The sequence below is a fragment of the Sparus aurata genome, chromosome 7, assembly GCF_900880675.1.
Source record: "Sparus aurata chromosome 7, fSpaAur1.1, whole genome shotgun sequence".
Lineage (NCBI taxonomy): Eukaryota > Metazoa > Chordata > Actinopteri > Spariformes > Sparidae > Sparus > Sparus aurata.
Genome location: NC_044193.1, coordinates 21089212 through 21110540, shown reverse-complemented (window position 1 = coordinate 21110540; position 21329 = coordinate 21089212). Strand labels below are relative to the sequence as shown.

General features: G+C 42.0%; 1 protein-coding gene across 1 annotated transcript; it reads left to right on the top strand.

Moving 5' to 3' along the window:
* The first annotated feature begins 3626 nt into the window (after positions 1-3626).
* Positions 3627-21326, top strand: rimkla (ribosomal modification protein rimK-like family member A). The gene is made up of 6 exons (XM_030422572.1): positions 3627-4431; positions 11639-11869; positions 13962-14048; positions 15906-16109; positions 17034-17550; positions 20459-21326. Exons 1-6 carry the CDS (start codon positions 4269-4271, stop codon positions 20553-20555), a joined length of 1299 nt encoding a protein of 432 aa, XP_030278432.1. The 5' UTR covers positions 3627-4268; the 3' UTR covers positions 20556-21326.
* Positions 21327-21329: the final 3 nt, after the last annotated feature.

The following is a 21329-nucleotide window of genomic DNA, read 5'->3' as shown; positions in this document are numbered from 1 at the left end:
GGCTTTTCAAAGCAGTGATATACAGTGCTGGAAATACCATTGCCTCATGAATTATACACTTTGGCCGAAGAGATTGTAAGATACTGAAACAAAACAAACAGGATGCACAAATGCAGGATTACGTTGATCAATTCTAAAATGATAATCAACAGTTTGATCGTGTTAATAGGTACTATGTAGGCTCTTGACATTTTTTAAACACTAACATTAAGAAATACAAACAAAAAGCAGATGATTAACTGTAAAATACTTGAATTTCTTCTGGGTTAAATGTTGTAATCTAGAGTTCCACCGCTAGAGGGCCCTCTAACCTAACACATTGTGTTGCCATAGTTTAAAAATCCCACAGGAGGCTTCTTGAGTGTTCATGTAATGAATCAAATGTTCTCTAACACAGGGGAATGAATAGCCACGTAAAAAGACTTTTTGTCTTACATGCCTCATCTTTGTTAAATGCACACCCTGGTGCGTGATGACAAAGCCAAAGCCAACAAAAATGAATGAATGAACAAGATGCGACTAGATGTATCCACTGTGCTGATTGATGGGCTTATGTGTAATAAATCAAGTCAGACTGCATGATGCCAGGATGCTGTTAATGAAACAGCCTTGCAATAAAAAAACACACACAAAAAACCATGCCTGTGTCAAACATGCTCTGCTGCTTGTAAAACACCGGATCGCGAGCCTATGTTGGCACGGAATGTAAAAAAAACAACAAAAAAAAGGCAGTTCCACAGTGGAGCGTCTGTGGTGGATGTTCGTGTTGGGAACATGACGGGAAAGGAAGGGGGGAGGCTGGTCTTGCAGCAGAAAGCGTCTTGTCTGCCGCTGAACTGCGCGACGTTCATCAGGAGGAATGTGTCTCTCTCTGCGCCTTCCCCCCTCCTTTGTGATGATGATGATTGGGCAGCGGCACGACTGGCTCTGCCCGGTTTGATCCTGTTGGTTCCCCGGCGTTGAGGTGGGCTGAGCTCAGGGAGATGGTCGTGGAGGCTGAACAAAAAAAAAAAACCCTCCACAATAACCGGCTGTGAAACTTATCAAGCCAAACAGCAAGGTTTTTCAGATGAATGTTTTGATTTGAGGCAATATCCGCATCTTGTGGTAGGGTATGAGTAATATCTAGAGGTCGTGTATTTAGAATGAACATAGAATACAGTAGCCCATTGGCCCACCACCAACAATGAACTCCCAGCCACGTGGTTAGATTGGGCTATTTGTCTAATTATGAGCACATTGCATTGAATGTTTTTTCAATGATTCTATGATGACGTGAACTCTGTCTGCGTTAACAGAGATACAAATAATTAATTGTTGAGTCAGGTAACAAAATCTATAAGGGCCTCACACATCTTTTTGTCTAGTTTGTGTTTGCTTCCAGCGCTTGAGCGTCAGAGAAGAGCTGAGAGGTACTGCGCATGCGTGCCAGCCACTGAGGGAGACGCACCCCTGGTCTGCTGAAATAAAAAAATTTTATAGGCTGATAACTTGTGGGTCTCCAGTCTGTAGCATAACCGTTGAAGAAAAGTCCAGTGATCCAGAGTCGGTGTTAACAGGGTTACAAGCTAGACATCCAGGAGCCTCAGATGGAATGAATTAAACGGGTTATCATTCAGATAATCTTTAGCCAGATGCACTTTTGAGAGGCATTTTTTTTCGGTTTTGTTTATCCAAATAAACTAGAGGTGGTTTTGTAAGTGATCACACCAACACGATTAAGTGATGTATGGACCCATGCATAGAAGCGACTCATTTGTCATTACTACAGTATTACATGTTACTCATGGGCAGGGCCCTTGATAGTCTTGCTTGTGCACAGGACAGGATTATCTCGTAATCCAAGGTTTCAAAATGGTGAAATACAATTTAAATAATAATAATTATTTGATGGTTATTCTTATTGCACTATGATTGATGATTCATGGGAAGTAATTTGTGTAATCATTTCCACTGAGGAAATGGAAACTGGAGAACAAGATTTGTAGGCCAGGACATCTCTGCAGCACAACAACAGTACTTCGTTGTAATGCTGTTTTTCCCCCCCAAAAAATGCAGCCTATGTGATGAGATATTGCACTTGACCATGTTTGAGATTTTGATCATTCTCTCCTTTATTGTGCATCCCTAAGCAGTGTGAATGCAAAACACATGAGTATGAGCTGAGCACAAATACTGAGCACATGTGAGCTGTGTTGCTATGGATTTGCATACTATATGTCTGTTGTCTGGGTAATTGTCAGTTTGAAAGTGTAACAAACTGACCAAACTTCCTCAAACATAGACAAACAAAGACTGAACATGTTGAATCCGACCAAACATCTAACAACAAACACAGCCAGCCACGGCACCCCAAACTAACATCTGTGTTTATCTGTGTTTGTTGGAGACTGTTTGATTGGTGTGCCATGTGCTCTGGGAATAAAGGAAACATGTGTAATGGGACATTCTGATCCTTTCTTGTTTTGCACAATCAATATTTATGGGAGCTGTCACTCCTACTACCATTATCATTTTCATCCTTATCATCCTTATCCTCATTATCATCATCATCATCATCAATCAGTATAATTATGATTATGGTTGTCATTATTATTATTATTATTATTATTATTATTATTGTTATTATTATTATTATTATTATTATTATTATTATTATTATGTCTTCATTCTGATGAGGCCATAGTTCTCAGTTCTGAAACTTCAGTTCCCAGCATGCTTAGAGGTACTGAAACAGGAAATAAGTGTTGCCATGGAGTTAGTAAGTCCGCTGCACGATTATATCTTATATTTGTTATTGGAAATAAGCACCATTAAAAAACGTATGCCGAATTAGCTACTGTTTGCACTTAACCCATAGATGTGGACAAATCAATCACTAGATTACTTTTATACAAAAGAAAACTTTAAAGCGTGATTAATGTCAGGGAAGTTCGGAGGTTTTAGCAAGCGCATTTACTTTGCGCGGATTTATGGACTTTATTCGAGATGCGCATCGGAGATAGTGATATCTTCGCAAAGTCTCAAGTCCCATTGAATCCAAATGTATGTATGTCTGTGTGGTCAGGGTTCCCTGTGTTACCCGCACTCATTCACACAGGCACAGAGAGAGGAAGAGAACAAGAGAAGTGGGTCACTGGAATGATTTCGCGCTATTATCACGTGGAAGTGTTCCCCTGCTCAGCAGACACGGCGATCGCCGGATGGCACAGTTTAACGGCAGCCACGGTGTTAAGGCGAGTTCTTCCTAAAACAGACGCCTCTATTGTGTAGAGAGATTACAGAGCGGCAGAAAAAAGCAAGAAGGGCAGTGTCTTTGGTCTGTGATGACCTTATTTCATCTCCTGCCACTTCGGCATGGAGACAGCACTGTCGATATTCGCCAAACCCCCTCGCACCGTCTGGTCTGAACCGGTTCGGGAAAGTGCGCGGTCTCGTGCGCACTGCAGACACCACGCACTACCCTAGTTCCGCTTAGACGTCGCCTCATTGGTCAAGGCTGGCCGCGGCTCGCCCACACCGCCCGCGTTCTGTTTGGACGACGCGACGGTGGACGCGTCGTGATTGGTCAGCGCCCCTCCAAACCTTCTATTTTGGGGCGGCCCCGTCGACTGAGCACGTGCACGCGGACAAGTGGAGTTGTAAACGAAGCGCGTGCACTTTTCAGCACCAGCACCGTGTGGATAGCAGCCAAACGGAGCAGAGAGGGCTGTCGTTAGTTCATTGTGACAAACCGACGAGCTTGCGGTTTGCAACGCCATACAACCGCTGCGATCGCGGGAAAACTTTATTGGTAGTTTTGAGTCGGCCGGTGGAGGATATAAAGCGGCACAGCCTGAGCTTTGTTCGCTCCGGCGGGCAAATAGTGCCACGAGCTGCCTCTCGCCTGAAAGAGACAAGTTTCTGCGGGTGAATATACCGTTATTTTTGGCTCCCTTGTGTCGAAACTGCGCGGTCTGGTTCTTGCTAACTGCGCCTTCGGAGGACTTAATGGCTGCAAATGAAGGGAAACAAAGGTGATACAGAAGATCATTCCTCCTCGCTGTTACGTTAAGGTCCAGACAACGGTTGACCCGTGGTGCTGTTTTTAGCCACAGCACAGCCTGCTCGTACCGTTAGCCGCCGAGGTCTCCATTGTGTGAGCATCTCTGTGCTAATACACTGCCGCCCGACCCCCGGCTCACTCGCTGCCACCACACACCTGCCGCCTCCCACAGTTTTCAGCCGGATTTTTTTCCGCCTAACTTTTTGAATCCACTCGTCCAAACATGTGTTCACGGGTTTGGTTCGTGACCGACCGGCGTATCAGCCAGGAATACCCTCAACTTCAGATCCTTCGGGCGCTGAAGGAGCGCTGCGCCGACGAGGATGTGGAATTCCGCTCTCTTCTCATGGATCAAATCGTGCTTACCATCAGCGAGGGACAATTAGGCAAGTATAAAACAATCGCTCAAAGCAGCCGGTGTCTGGTCGTGTAGTGTGTTAAGTGACTAGTGCAGTGAAACATGGATTATTTGGGATAAATAGTGAATAGCAGGTGGTCATTGTTTGGGGGGGCTGCACTGCCGTAAAGCAAGTAGAGGGCTAGCCCGGTCTGCCTGCTAGCAAAGGAAGGGAAGTGTTCCACAGCCGTGACCGCCTAACCCACTTTCCAGCTAGACTGCCTCCAGATCGAGAGGGAGCGAAAATGCTTGGTTTCCTTTCGCTGACATACCAACAATGTCGTTTATTGAAAGGTTTAATCAAACACCAGAGCATCGGGACATCGTTTTCTAATGCTGCAGCATCCACATCAAATCACAGGCATTCGATGGCAAACTGAACTGATGAAATTTAACTGCACATTGCGTCGCTCGAAGGTTGCTAGTTGTAGGTTTTATGATATTCCCCCACATGTTAGCCCGAGTTTTTCAGGCAGCAAAGGCAGATTGCCTCTAGAAACAGGAGAACAAGAGATGTAAACGTACAGAAAGGTTCACAAGTGCACAGGTCGAGTTTGATCATCTTAATATTTTAACACCTTAAAGTATTTCATGTTCATTAGATGTAACCAGCAACTAGAGTTATATCTTAACATTGATACCAGCAGCCCAAAAAACTAAATATTTAGGTAAGGTAAATTAATATTGCATCTGTGTAACCAGCAACAAGTTCTGTTTAGTGTTATTACATGATTAATTACATAAAAGCCCACTGATTATCAAAACTAAAAAACAAGTAATCATGCTTCAGGTTAATCTCGAGGTCTCCTGTGTCAGGTTCTCCGTTCACTGCATCTATGCAATATATTTGATGACTATCTTCAGGCAATTTGTTGTTGTTATTTTGGAACTGCTTTGTCCAGAACACATTGTTTGTACTCTGCTTGTTCTGAAATGACAACATTTTACAGTCAGGAGGCCATGATAAAGTGATTGTAACAGGAGGAGCTCTCAGCAAACAGACACACATGGAATTCGTCAAGGCGGTGTGATGTGGGGCCGTGTCACCAGATGAGAGGTGTGTAGGTCTCAATTAACACATAAGCGGTGTAGGCTGGCGTTGGCACAGGCTCAATAGTTTGGAGAGGATGTGGGATGAATAGGGGTGCGATTGGTCCCTCACAGACTACATGCTGTTACATCAGGCCTACTGTACAGCTCAGGCATGGCAAACCTTTATACTCAACATGGGGGTTCAAATGCCAACAAAGGAGTATTCAAAATACTTGTATTCCACATACATTAGTACAACAAAAGGAATATTTGTGAATGTACACAAACCCTAGAATTGGCTATTTGTGGCATTTTAAACAGAATACCTACCACATGAAAACTACATTAAAATGCAGTTTTGGCTAGATGAATTTCACCCAAACAATAAACAAATCTGTAGATATCATAAAATACTGAATACATCTGGGAGACACCCTGAAAATGAGTGCATATTGTCCAACCAGGACAGGAAGTTGGACAGCTGTCTAGACCTGTCGCTTAACAGGATACACACAACTGGAGCAGGGGCAGTTAGCATTACATGTAATCCATGCTGGCCCCAAGTCTACATACAGTAAACGTCTTCTGAGCCTTGGCTTGACATCACAGATTAACAGCCAGTGGGCAGATTGGACATGCTGTAGGCTTGCTACACCGGAAGCCGGCGGGAGTTCATACTCTGGCCGGGAGTCGTGAGGTGCATACCTGTACTATGCACCTAGCACTGCATGCAGCATTTATATGCATATGAATAACACTTCAGGCTACAGAAACTGTAGAATTGGCAGCTTGATTGCATCATCTGTTTGACTCTTCATTTCGATTTGTATGAGTGCACTTTACCAGAGCCAACAAAACACATTAAGACAGTTCTGTGAATTTGATATTACCACAAGGCGATGCCACTACATGTCCACTGAGACATGATCAGTGCTTACAGTCGTCATTGTTTCTGCATTGAAGACAGGAGTTTATCATCATTGGATTAATAATGCCACCTCTTCAAGTGGTCACTCACCACTTGTCTTTCCTCTATGATGTTTTTAGGATAATTTATTATTAATGAACAAGCTGTTTAAAAAATAAAAGGAAACATTTGGTGCCATAATGATTGCATGGCATTTGGAAACACATACAAAGGCAACTCTGTTACAGGACTAATTCAAAGATAAGCTTTTCACTAGTGGTAGATGCTACATTAATAACCTAAACCAAAATACATTATTGACCATGTAGAATTTGTTAAGGTAATCCTAAAACTGATAACACCTTTACAGCTTGCCATTTCAAAGGTGCCTGATGCTCTTGGCTCACACATGCGTGTTCTCAAGTGAGGTTGAGGTCCACATTTCACACTAAAGTTAATAGGTTCAATGTGGCCCTAGGAGAAGAGATGAGTACACGCACATGTGCACGCACACATGCTTTAATGACCATGATGGCCTCTCACATAAGACAGCCAAACCCAGCATTCAGTTAGAGGCATTTCACGCCCCATGATGTCTGCTGAGAGACATTTAAACAGAGACCGGATATGAAGTGATGTTTGATCATGTGATCCTTGTGCCTGCCAGTGGGCACACTTTTACCCCAAACATGATAAATACAACACTCCTATGTCAGTGAACAGGATTATGGAACATTAATTTACCCCCAGACATATGAGTGTCATCAGCATGAAAGCGCACAGGGTTGAGATACTGTAGCTTTAATGCCAATCCATTTTTGGTTAATTTTTTTTTATGACAAATGAGACTATGTGATGATCAACTGTGTGTCATTGCTGTTAATATGATTAACATTCACATTGCACTACTGACCTATCCCACTGTCGCTGTTACGTGCCCCGTATTTAAGGGTTTTCGTTGCAAAATGTATAAAAAAAAGTTCGATTTTATAATTACTTAAAAAATACAGTATGTTAAGTTAAGTTTTAGGATCATAAAAAGTGTACACAGTGTTTTGGGGCTTTGACTTGATTACGTGCCACAGCTTGTATAGTATCTCAATTATCAGAAGCAGCCTGTGCAGGTTTATTTGCATTTTATTGGTGGTGCCAAAGAGTCCTTCAGTACTTGCTGCTTGTGTGTCTGTGTGTGTTTATAACTATATTAACTACACATAATAATATTACATCTTATTTTACCCTGCACCACACATAGTAATGTACATATTTTTTGCTATGATTTACATATTCAACGCAAGGCACCCCAGCTTATTGGCACACACTGAATTGTAAGTATTGTAACTAGTTGTGCCAACAGACAGAGAGCTAATACTTCAGTTTGGAGCAACTCTGAGCAACACACCCTGAAATTGCATTCTTACTGTTACTGTTGTATCTGAAAACATTATTCTTATTTAGGAAGATCCTTACAAGGGCACAAGTGCCTGACACATCTCTCCATATCAAATATGTCACTATGGGGCTGTGAATGTCCGGCCCTTCTTTATATATATATATGGTCATACAGCAAATAAACACTTTAGTAGTTTGCATAGTTAACAGTCTGCTCCATGATTGCTGGACTATAAACTTTCATATTTTCTGCTGCTGAATGTTGTTGCATCATTGGAAAAACTGTGGCTGTGATAGGCTGCAAGTAACCACAAACTGTTGTTCTCTTTTGGGTGTATCTGTTCCTTCTGTTTGTACAAAATAAATGTACACCTTACAAGATAACACAGGCAGTTGACTGCAGCTCACACTCACTATATCTTGACTTGCCACACTGGCAGATATCAATGAATCATTTAGAGATGTCACAGAAACTTCCCCTTAAATATTTCCTAACCAGCATAAGGTCAAAAACATAAAAATAGCCATTGAATAAGGCTTGGCAAGATAGCCTGTAGAGTCACTAATACCCAAGTACTTTCTCCTCCAGTCCCTACAACAAAACTGATACTAACAAGCTACATCACCAACATGTCTTCATAGTAACATCATTTATTGTATGTATAAAAATATTTTGTATCCACTGTATACAGATTAATTTATATTACATTGTATATCTAGTTAAGGTTGTTATCTCCTGACAATGTGAATAAATAGCAAATTTAACATTATGATGCCTATATACTGTGTTTCAGAGATATCTACTGAAGTTAGCATGCTGACCAGCTAGCCCGGCCTGTCCCAGTCCAAAGCCTCTGTACCAGCGGTGTGAACAACTTCACTCCCCTGGTCCTTGAGCTCCCAGTCTAAATGGCTAGTTGCACAGCTAACTGAGCTAACCTGCTAAGGGCAGGTACAGTAAGCAGCATATATTGTTTAATTTGGTCATATGCCGCCCCCTATTTTTAATTTTTAATTTTTTAGTATGAATTTGACAGATGGCCAATTCTTATCCATTGCAGCTTTTAAATAAACAAAGAGACTTTCACATGTGAACTGTGATGGTGAAGAAAAATGATATCTTCAAAATCTTCATGAACATGTTTATGGTTTCTAGAGCTATATCAGTTTAGATTACATAATTGGATGTCATTATAGTAAAGCATCATCTTATGACCATGCAAACAGCTCAACAAACACATTAAACAGCCAATAAAGAATTCCGAGATTAAATAGTTCACGGCCACAAAATAGTTTTTGTCTGGTTTAAGCATGGGAAGTATTTCTGTATTACTGGTGACTGTATTTCAGATTCCTGTTTGTCAAAGTACTGATAAGTCAGAGTAGCTATCAGCTAACTTACTGACAATATGCAGGTTTTCATTGCCTCTGTGCTCGATGACGAAAACATTTAATTTTATGTTTGGCCTCTCAGTAGGCCTACAGTACATGTTTTGTGTGTCACTGATGACAGATATGTAAGTAGTCCACCGAAGACCATGGCGAACCAGAAGAAACAGTGGGCGAACCGGCTGCCCAAATCAGGCTAATTTAGACAGGATACCCCCTGACCCAGACTGAGGCTGCATTCCGGACTGGCAGGACCCAGCAACCAAACATTGGCACAGCGTTTTTCGGCATCGCCTGCTTTGTGACGTTGCAGCGGTATGCATAGAATGCCTGTTATGCTTGTTAGCTTTGTCAGGCAGATTGAAAATGGGACGTGCATGTACAGTCCATTGAACCATAAAAATATTACACACTGTCGTAGAGATGTGTTGTTACCATAAACGGGTCCCACCCACACTAAATGTAGACACGGTCACAATACAAAACCCACGTTGCCTTTGTTACACACCAAAATAACTAGGAGGTTTTCTAAATGTTTTTGCAACGGTCACATGACGGGCAGCGCTGTGCACACTTGCACAAATGAATAGCACTGATTCATCTGGCTGCCTCATTGGTCTCTGTTTGGTTCCCCTGGAGATGGAGACGAGCACCATGAACAGTGAATACTGTCTGTCAAAAAGCATGAGACCACATCCCCTGACACTTCCCACTGTAACACCACTCTCACTGCTTTCTAGCTGCACAATCAGAGCAGTGTGCGAGAGTGTTCAATAGGGCTGGAGAGACAGTGAATCCTCCTACTTCTACACTGAGATCGTGAGCAGGAGGAGGAGAAAATAGGAGGGGTGGCAGCCTTTTCATGGCTTCAAACTCCTTTTTTCCACGTGCCTCAATTTCTCCCTCCCCTCCCTCCATTCCTCTATGTTAAGGCTACAAGACATCCCTGACCTTGTCTGTCAGCTACTCTCTCTTATGTACCCCCATCTAAGTGTCTGTCCACAGAATGACCCTAAAGACAAGTGTTGGTCCCACCCATAGCGTGCGTTTGTTGTACTGTGCATCAGCCGGCACACCAAAAGCTAGCTGTCTGATGTTATTATGTATGCAGCAACCATGTAGCTTATCGTGACCCCTCATGATGTCAGCCAGTGGCGCTGTCACTATTGTGAGCCTGCAGATTCTAAGATGGCTGAAAATCAGGTCATGGTGGAGGTGAAGTGCTGTGCCAGTGACAAATGGGTGTCTACAGGTTTTATATGTGCTCATATATGTGCACATGTACACTGAGTTTTTCTAAAATTTTTCGCCCAATCTGTTCTTTCTGATGAGCTGTTGGGTCCCATCGCCTGCTCAAAAATCTCACATTCTGTCTCTGTTTCCTTTTCTCATCCAGGGTGACAAAGTAGTCACCAGTAAAATGCTGCCAAATCTTTTGGTGAATTTGCCATCTGTGTTTAGCAACTCTCAAGCCAATATCAAACTCTTATTCCAGATAGCTGTTATTGGACTGGAGAGTAGAAAAGTTACAGTATACTAGGTCATGCCGGCTTTATACTAAACAAGCTTCTCTTTGTCAAGTCTCCCCTGTTTTCCATGGCTTGTACGTGCTGTGCTGAATTGAAATGGCTGATCAGTGACCTATTCAGATGTGTTCAGTTAGCCTGTTGTATTTCTTTTGCTCACATTTACATGATAAAAGTGGTGTCAGGCTGAGACTTTGAAAAGAGATGTCAGTTTGAATTTCTGTAAAACAAAACGTATTTTTTTAAATGAGATAACTAGATTACAATCATTGTGCACTGTGACAGAATCACAACATTTTTACTATTTAATTTGAGGGGGCAACGACTTGAACCAAGCAAACATTTCATCGGACACAATACAGTGTTTTTAATTGTGCTTTTCTCCCTCATGTGTTTTCGTGTGTGATTAAATTCAATTATGCACCCTTGGGGTTTCAGACAGCACTCCCTACCCCACTGCCCTACATTGAGACAAAGTAGTGTATCAGCAAGAATATCCCTTCCTCAGCCAAAGGAGAAGACAGTATTGGTCCAAAAAACAGACGAACTGGCAGCACTGCAGCGGAGTACTGTATATGGATATGGGCAGCATGTAAATAAAGCAGGTTCCAAATTCACGGCTTAACAGCACCAGCCTTGGAGCTGGCTGCCTCTGCCTGGTCTTGTAACCCAGCCAACTCCCGGTCAGAGCTGGTGCAGTGTCCACAAACTGCCTCCATAAGACGAGTCATCTTTTCCAGCTGTAGAGGAAATCTCACCAAACACTCTGACAATTTTTCCAGCTACTTGAAATATGACTTTTTACGGTGTAATCGTAGCAATAAAGAATAACAAAAAGACAGTTTTTTAGAATGTCCACACAGGCTGACAAATGATTTTTGTGTAATGATGACCGTCTTGTTTCTTCTCTTTGTTTTCCAATCATGCTCCCTCACCACATCATCCTCCAGGTCTGCGAGTGGAGCAGGAATTGGTGACATCTTATCCACAGGTGGTGGTGGTACGGGTGCCTACGCCCTGGGTGCAGTCAGACAGTGACATCACTGTGCTGCGCCACCTGGAGAAGATGGGCTGTCGGCTGATCAACCGGCCCCAGGCCATACTCAACTGTGTCAACAAGTTCTGGACCTTTCAGGAGCTGGCCGGTCACGGGGTGCCTCTTCCTGACACCTTCTCCTACGGTAAATCAATACCTGATGTTCATCTTTTAAAGTGTGTTGTGGTAGCAGTTAAAGCTGCAAAAATTAATTGATTGTCAGCTATTAAGTGAATTGCATTTATCGTTTTTGGAAACACTGATCAACATTTTTCATAATTTTCTAACATTATAAACCAAACAACTAACCATTTAATTTAGAAAATTATTGACAGATGAATCAACAATGAAAATAAGCATTAGTTGTAGCCCTTTTAGCACCATCTTGCTATAACTAAGACGTCTGAAGCCATGTGTTTCTTCATGACTATAACCAGCAAGTCAATTGATGAGTAACTGAGACAGCTTTATTAATGTATCTGCTGCCAAGTCTGTGGACAAGTACCATCCTTGTGTTGGATGATGCCACTGCACTGTTCCTCATGTAGGGCTCTGAGCAGACTGTAATTCCCAGAGCAGAGTACATAATGGAAGTGTTACACACAAATGCGGCACTAAAAAAACACCCTCTCTCTAATAGACTTGTCCATCACAGCACCCGCTGGACAATTTCTTCTTAGAAGTCCCACAGAACAAGTCAACCTAGATTCTTATTCAGTTTCTTAATGAATTGCTTCCATCATGCTTAATGTTTTATAAAACTTTTACAGACGGCTCTTGCTGCATAGGTCATTGAAATGACCTTTAATATTTAGTCAAATTAAGTGAAAGTGAGCACAACAGAAACTAGGTGTGAATATTATCTTTAAGTATGTATAAACACATTATATGGGAATATAACTGCATCATCTACAGTCAAAGGGATATTAGGATAAACACCAGCACTGCTGTGTCAGGCAACATTACAGTCACATTACTTGCATCAGAGGCTTTAGTCCACGTGTCTGTATCACAGAATAATAAATCATCAGTCAGCAAATCGCTCAACCACTGCGGTTACTCAAACAGCACAGAAAAAAAATCCCATTTACATACCAGGTCAAATCCTCATAGCTGTCATGTATTTATCATTTTCACAATTTCTCTTCAACTGTTGATGAAGGCAGGACACGTGGATACAGCCCTCACAAAACATGCTGTTTTTATTTGTTGTAGTTAATTGTAGTCAAAGACAAAACAGAGGCTGACAAACAACACTGCACATTTATTCCTGTTTACCAAAAATCCACAGTGCTGTGGTGTTTGTGAGAGCAGAAAGAGAAGGATACAGACAGAGGGAAAGAAAGAAAGAAAGAAAGAAAGAAGAAAGAAAGAAGAGAGAGGAGGGGGTGTTTGGCCTACATTCCATTCGTCTCTCTGCACAGTAGGCCAGGCGATGCATGCAGAGCGGCTGGAGAGCTTATGTAACACAACCCCCAACCACCACCCCCACCCCCCTCCCAAAGCCCCACCCCATGCCCTCCTCCTGATTTTTCAAAATAAAAGATGCCTCCCTCCTGTTCTCAACCTCAGCAGCCGATGACGTGGTCGAACCCACATTTGCAGTCCACTCTCTCTCCCCCCTCCTCTGCTACCTCTGTTCTTTCTCCATTTCACTGAAATCACATGTGAATCGTTGCATCTGGAAAAACTGTGTGACATTGAGCTCACATCTGTTCCCTTGACTCAATGCCAGATAAGACCAGACAGAAACACAAAGATGGAGAGGGAGACAGAGACAGAGACGGAGAAGTGGAAATGGAGAGAGCGAGGGGAAAGAAGTTATTAACACCTCCCATTTTCTCAATCTTTTTGAGACATTTTTCAATCACTTCTCAAGCCAAAGCAGAGAGAGCTGAAGCTCAGCTGTCGCTACAAGCTGCCAGCTCCTGAATCAATGTCAGATATGGTCAGCTGCTTCACATTAATGCCTCCTTCACTGACTGCTCAGTTCCAATCTCATGAATCAAGCAGAAAAAGAAGTAAAAGCTCAGGACAACACTCCCGCTGCCTCGCTGTTTTGAGTCACTTCTGTTACCATAGCGACAGGCTTCATCCCCTCCCCCCACCCTGTTCAGTTGGCTGTCATGTGTGAACATTGCTATCAAAACAAGGACATATTTTTAAATATATTTTACACCTCTTTCTGTGTGTTTCTCTCTGTCTGCTTTGTGTTTGTGTTCATGGGCGTTTCCCAGGAGGGCATGACAACTTCCGTAAAATGATCGATGAGGCAGAGCCACTGGGCTACCCAGTGGTAGTGAAGAACGCACGTGGCCACAGAGGTAAGACCCTCAGTCAACTGCCTTTCATTTCCTGTCAAAAAAAGATCTTCCTACTAGTAGCAGTTCCTAAACTCTTTGCTGATCTTATAACTTAAGCGATCCTAACTAGCGCTCGTCCTGTCATGCCTTTATCTACATTTAGAATGTACAGGATACTGCCTGTACCCATGACAGCAGCTGGCTCACTTTACTTGTATCTAGCTAGCTAGCTTCCTATAATGGACATGGATAAACAGGCATTAGATTTTAGCTTCGATGACTCTGAGGTATTAATTGTTACAGGAAATTACAACTAACAGACTAACAACCGTGTTAGCTTCTCCGTGGGTTGAGTAGCATTTCAATCATAACATTTCTGTGTTCATGTTGCTCTCTATCTTCATTTTTTTCATACAAACCGAACAACAGTTTGCGGCAGACACTCCCAATTTAGGACAGGGTCTATGACATTCCCACTTAGATATTCCTTCCTCAGTTCGGACAGTTCGGACAAATTCCTATCCCAATATCAGATAGGATTGTTTCCTAAGTGTATTCAGGAAACATGTTTGTGTAATACCAAAAATCCTAAACATCATCCTAAACCTAGACAGGGTAGGGTTTCAGACACATGAGGTTTCCAAAAAAGCTCCCAGCTCTGCTCACTACACCACGCCTAAAGGATCTGTACACTGCAGGCCCTGAACAGCAGCTCAGTCCACCCTTACATGAAATTCATTGACAGAGTGTTAAATGATTAGGACTGTGGTGCTGCAACAAACACAGAACAGAAGCCTGTAGTGCTTCTTACAGTATGGCTGCTGGATCAGTTTACAAATTGACCCTTGTCACTTCATTTTGCCCAAATTCACACAGGGCTTGTGTGGGAAGTTTGAGCCTTTTCCTTAATGTTGTGCTTCCAGTGGCTGCTGACCCATTATCCCTTTCCCATTCATAGTTTGCGACACTTGACTGGGTCTGCCTTTGTGTGAAGGAATAACAATGGACCTTGGCTAGCCTGGGCTGCCATCACAGTGCATTGTTAGGGAAAGCAGCTGTTGGTCAGCCTCTAACTTCACCCTGTTTATGGAGTGTGGCAACTCAGTGGTTGCTTTCCTCTCCTCTGCGGTTGACCGTTGACATTGGCTCAAGTCCAGCCTGCCTTCCTTTTCATAATTTGCTTATAGGCCATGAAGGCCTGTAAGCAAATATAGAGTTCAAATCAAAAATCGTTGGTGTTAATAGGTCTATAATAGATGCCAAATTTGATATAATTTAACCCGCCCTTCATGGCTAGTTCTTGGGAAATATTCTAATTCACAGTATAGCATTTGCCTTTGGGTGCAAACAATATTTTAGTACCATCATCACACAGTAGTCACATGTCTCACTGAGTCACAGGATCATAATTCCTTGTTTGTCTTGTTTTTGGCTTGACTTTTGACTGTCCATCTTCACATCCTTATGATTTTACCAAGTGTTCGCCTTGTCATCTTGTTTAGATTGTCACTTAGACACAATGTGCACATACACACACACAGAGCACATGATTTTCCCTGGTGCTGGGAACAGGGGTCAGAGTGCGTGACAACCTGGAGACAGAGCCAAAAGGTGCTAATTAAAACAGGCGTCTTCAATCCTCTGTGAGAAGCATTTCTGTGGCTGCTAAGAGGAGTGTCCCATCCCTTATATGAGAAATGGGAACTGACATGAGACTTGGTCAGCAGAAGCAGCTTCTTGTCAGCTAAACTGTGAAAGTTATCCAACCTCAGCTGCTATTACCAGACCCTGCACATTTTATTTTCATGGTTATATAAAAAAGAAAGAAATCCAGACAGCCTGATAACTAGCTCACCTTTCCTTCCTTCCCTTGTTCAGGCAAGGCTGTGTTTCTGGCACGGGACAAACACCATCTGACAGATCTGTGCCACCTGATCCGCCACGATACCCCCTACCTGTTCCAGGAGTACGTCAAGGAATCGCATGGCCGTGATGTACGGGTCGTCCTGGTGGGCGGCCGCGTCATTGGCTCAATGCTACGCTGCTCCACTGATGGTCGCATGCAGAGCAACTGCTCCCTGGGTAGGCAGACCCAAGAGAGTCGAAGATGAAACACTGAATTTCACACTGTCACACACATAATACAGTAGTGAACTCACTGCCCCTTCCACTCATCACAACAATGTTGTTACCAACAATGGCAGCACTGGAACAGATCGTCTAAAGTATGCGCTAGTCTGTTTTTAGGTGTGGTTAATTTTAATTTACTGATTATATGGATAATACTAAATCTGTCTGGAGTTGCCTTGAGTCTTGCGATGTTATATTTTAAGTTGTGTGGTTAAATGGTCCCACTGTTCTTTTAGAACCAAAACTGTTCTGGTCGTTGTTACAATTAGTTTCAGGAAGCTTCTGTTTAAACATAGTAAAAGTAAAAGACAGGCGTTCATTTTTAGTTAAGACCATTAGAAAACAAATTAACTACTGCTCTGTGTGCCACATTTAAATCACTATCTCCCTGGATCTCTCTAATCATTCCTGTATGTGAGGAGAATATTTCTAAAAGCATATTTCTAAATGTTTGATCAATGCTCCATCTGCTAAATAAACCAGTTTGGAGTGCCAGATCAACAAGCTCATCCACAATCTGCCCCAGAGACATCAATAGTCCAGCTGATGAGACTGATCTTCAGTGTCAGAGCATGAGCAGTTTTGGTCTAGTGGGGCTGTAATGTGCTGTGACATATTCAGGACATCAGTCATCAGATTATTCTGAGTTTATGTAACAGATCATGTTGACAGTTCCGCTGACTCTAGATAGATCGGCTGTGCTATTTGATTCTACAACTTTACATAACAAAATTAGCCTAATTCTTTTTTCTTAATTCTTTGATCGTCCACATTTATTTTTTAAAGATTACTCTTGATTCTTAATAAAAAATTAAAAAAACTTGATGGATCAACAGATGAGGGTATTAACCAACTTAATGTTTCTCTGATTGTTAGGTGGTGTGGGCATGATGTGCCCACTGAGTGAGCAGGGCAAGCAGCTGGCGATAGAGGTGTCTAACATCCTGGGCATGGATGTGTGCGGCATCGACCTACTGCAGCTCAACGATGGCTCGTTTGTGGTCTGCGAGGCTAATGCGAATGTAGGCTTCATTGCATTCGACCAGGCCTGTGGCATCGATGTGGCGGGCATTGTCGCCGACTACGCTCTGTCCATGCTGCCAAGCCGCCTCACCCGTAAGATGTCCCTGCTGTCCGTCGTGTCAAGCACCAGTGAGACCAGCAGTGAGCCTGAGGTGTGCAGCGTGCCCACCGGTGGTGGCTCACTTCCCGAGGCCGTCTGCAACATGAGCATGGGTTCCACTTCCAGCGAGAGCGACCCAGAGCTGGCCGAGCCCTCTCAGTCCTCGCCCCGCCAGTCCACAGCCCCCAACCTGCCTGATCTGCCTGACCTCCCTGATCCGGCCTACAACTTCAACACCCTCCTCGCCAATGAGATCAAGTTATTGACTGAGTGAGATTCAAGCAGCTTCATGCACTCACAAATTCATAACACGCACATACACACCTGTACGCATGGCAACAGACATTCCTTTTAAAAACACATATCAATCCAAAAAATCAAACACAGGATGTTAAATGCAAAACAAGAACAGAGAAACGGTACACACATACAGAAACAGAAACACCAAAACTCCCCTAAAAGAAATCAAAGATCTGAGGCTGCTCCCCTGACTCTCCTCGCTTTGCACCTCTACTCCCAAACCCCACAACCCAAACTTAGCTTACGAGTGGGATGTAACACATATGATAACTGCCAAATTGACCTCTCCTTGTTTCATTTTTTGCAAAATAGTGAGGGTGAAGGTGTTTTTTGGGGTGGGTGTGGGATTCTCAGAGAGGCATACACCTGCCGTATTTTTATCTTTACAACACGATATCTTTATTTAAAGAGAATCTGCAGTATGTTGTCATAAAGAAGGGGTTTCCTGCTGAGACTGTAGTCAGGTTTGGTGGATTGGAGGAGAAATGAAGTGTTGTTGTTTTTTTCAAGTGATTAGCTCCTTGTGATAGGAAAACATCCTCATGCTTGACACATTGTAGTGTCAGCTCCAATGTAGCAATGAAGTGCACCTGTCAGAGACAGAACAGGATTTGCATCAACTGGAGATAAAGGAATTTCATGTTAAATGTACTGCTATTCATCATTTTTCACTAAAAGACAACATGTCACATGTTGTAAATCCACCTAAACAGACTGTATACACAATGTTTTTTAACTCTCTGATAATTAAACTGATTTTAAAATGAAGCTGTAGCTGCAACATTGACAGTGACCATGACTACATACCATTACCACCTGTCAGGTGATGACACGGTGTCCATATATGAAAACCTCACTGTTCACTGTGAATGAAGCAGGCTCACGAATCTGCCCTAACATGTGCATGGTTGTAGAATAGACAAATAGCATTTCTGTTAAAGAGTCACAACCTGGAGTATAAACATGAATTGAGTGCCATTACTCGATTTTTAATTCTACATTCCTCGATAGCTTGTTTGGTTAGCCTTACCAGCAGCAGCACTCTTCTGCTTTTTATAATTCATCAATTGTCTAGCACTTTATGACAAAACAGATGCATTTTCTTTTTCTTGCTCAGATGAAACACGAGACAGCGTGTGAACAAAATATACCTCAAAACAGTGACTTCTCACTGCCATAGGATGAAGTAGATATTCAAACATACAATACATATCAGCCAGGATCCTTGTGGTTTTCAAATGGCCCTGATACACCAGGTGTTCCTTCCCTTCTATGTCTAAGAGCTAAAAAGTAGTTTCTGTATTATTTTCTCTTTCTTTTTTTTAGCTTTTTTGTAAATATTTAGGTAGTGAATTAGCTTCAGTGCATACTAGCATCCAGCTGTTGAAACTGGAACAGCTGAAATTACTGCCAACGTTAAAATCTTCATAAGCTATTGTGGACAAACTTGTTTGTACCGACCTGCAATATTGAAAGGTTGAAACTGAAATTTGGTGCTAACATTTCTAGATTTGGTTAGATGTGATTTCTCAGTCATATGATTTGTAGATTTTACTTTTTTATTGTTTTCACCTTTTTGGGGATAAAAATAAGTATCCTAACCCACAAAATATGTTGGCATGATGTACAAATAAATAATTAAAACTATATTTTTGCAGTCTCTTTGAATAGAATGTTAATTTTTATTTCCTTAGAGAAGAAAGTTAAAAAAAAAAAAAAATCCAGGGTTTTTAGCAGCCAAGAGCATTTGCTTATGGTTTTTTTGTTCCTGTCACTTTACCTCCAGTACGCCTTCTGAAATATCAACACACAGGTTCATTAAGAATCATTTACAGCTTCGATCAAAAAGCACAAATGTAAACCCTAAGTTGTTCCACATAGTGACGTTCATGTTTCTGTTGAAAACAACTCAGGGAAGCAGCCTGGATCTCATCCCTGAACCCCCCCCGATCCCTCCCTCCCCCACCAAGGCACTACATATCCATCAGAGCGAAAGACATGTCAAAAACACAACACATATCTAGCGGCAGACAAAAAGTTACACAAACAACAACGAAAAAAAGGTTGTAAACTACAGTATAAGACAATGTGGTGTATACCATGGTTAACATGCACTTTTTTTCCTTGCTTGTTTTATATTGTTCCTTGTTTTCTTCCTAATTTATGGTATTTTTAAAGAGAAAAAAAAGTGGTTTGTGTGCACTAATATTGTCTTAATAAAGTGAGACCGCTGTGAAGCTTGATTTTATTTCCCTTTCTTGTGGGCCGAATTTACTGTCTGGAATCTGAGGGGCCTGCTCGAGGGTGCCAAACCTAAACCCACCAGACAACAGGAAAGGCAGCTTTTGTTTAAAGTCTGCTGTCAAGTGATCACAGTGGCTCCACTGAGAGGACAACAACATTTACACTACTGTGATGTTGTCCGGTATCTATATAATGAAAGTATCTGACAAACAAACTGTGAAATCCGCTGATGTCGGCTCTCCTGACATGCAAGGGCCGGTGGGCTTCATCATTAGCAAGTCACATCCCAGTCCCAGCTATCTCTAGTCGTCGTTGTCCCCTTTTTAGTCTTTGTACTGAAGCCTGTGTCATTCGACATTGTGTACATCAGTCTAAATCAAAGTTCACATATCCTTTCAAGACATCACAAAGCCAGCCATAGGAAAGACTGAAATGTTCATTTATCTCTTACAGCCCGTTATTTAAATCTGTATTTTCTACATATGCAGACAGTGCACATCTAGCCATCGAAGGTTAATTTAACTGTGCCCTAACAACTCTGAAATGCCTTCTCATTGTCTGGTTTCCTTTGGGAGAACTGATCTGAGTCAAGGTTCCAGTTCAGGTGGGTTTCATTTTGCTTTGTCTTTTATAGATCAAAGCGGATAAAAGGTATGGGAGCTACTGAAAGAAATGGATGCAACATGCTAGTGACGCAAGGAAGGAAGAAATGTGTGTCAATCATGAATTGATGGAAAGTGTATTGGTCCGTGTGGTGCTCGGCAGGCCTGGAACAAACATGTAGGGACCTCTGGACTAGTCACTGTGTACACAACAGAGCACAAGGTTACTATTTAAATCCAAACTGCTGCTAATGTATATTTGGCTCAAAAATTTAAAAAGGGAATATACGGAAATCCAAGTGTTTCCATGTTTTGCTGCCTCTCAACACATAAAAATGAATCTGAATGCCAAAAAACAAACTCTTTGTTGTACAGTATAATTCAGTACTAATAACACTAGTAGTGAGATGATTTTAAAGGTGATTCTTTGTTTTGATATAATGAATAAATGTTTCAGAATTGTATATAATATGTAGGATTTCACTGCGACCGTCGGGTTCATTTTATGTCGATGTGTTTTAAAACGAGCCTGAGGTTTGCGTAAAGGTTTACAGCATACTTTGATCTGCAGGAGGAAAATGCAATGTTTATGCTTCAGTGACACAATGCAGCTCTCTGTTAATGATGCATAGACATTAGGAAATCTTTAATTCTATCTGCGTATGGTGGATTGATGAAGAGGTTCTGGACTGCTAGCTATGAGAAAAGCAGAAACATTGCATAGAATGATAAAAGGTTTTTAGCAAACGCCCTCACCATGATTCTGTTCTGTATCATTATGACAGTGTTCCAAACTGAATCCCCAAATCATGTAATTCACAAATGTGCAAAATGATGTAAATATATATCCCTCTCTTTTTTTTTAGATTAAAATAAAGATGAGTCATTATTCAAAACCAATGA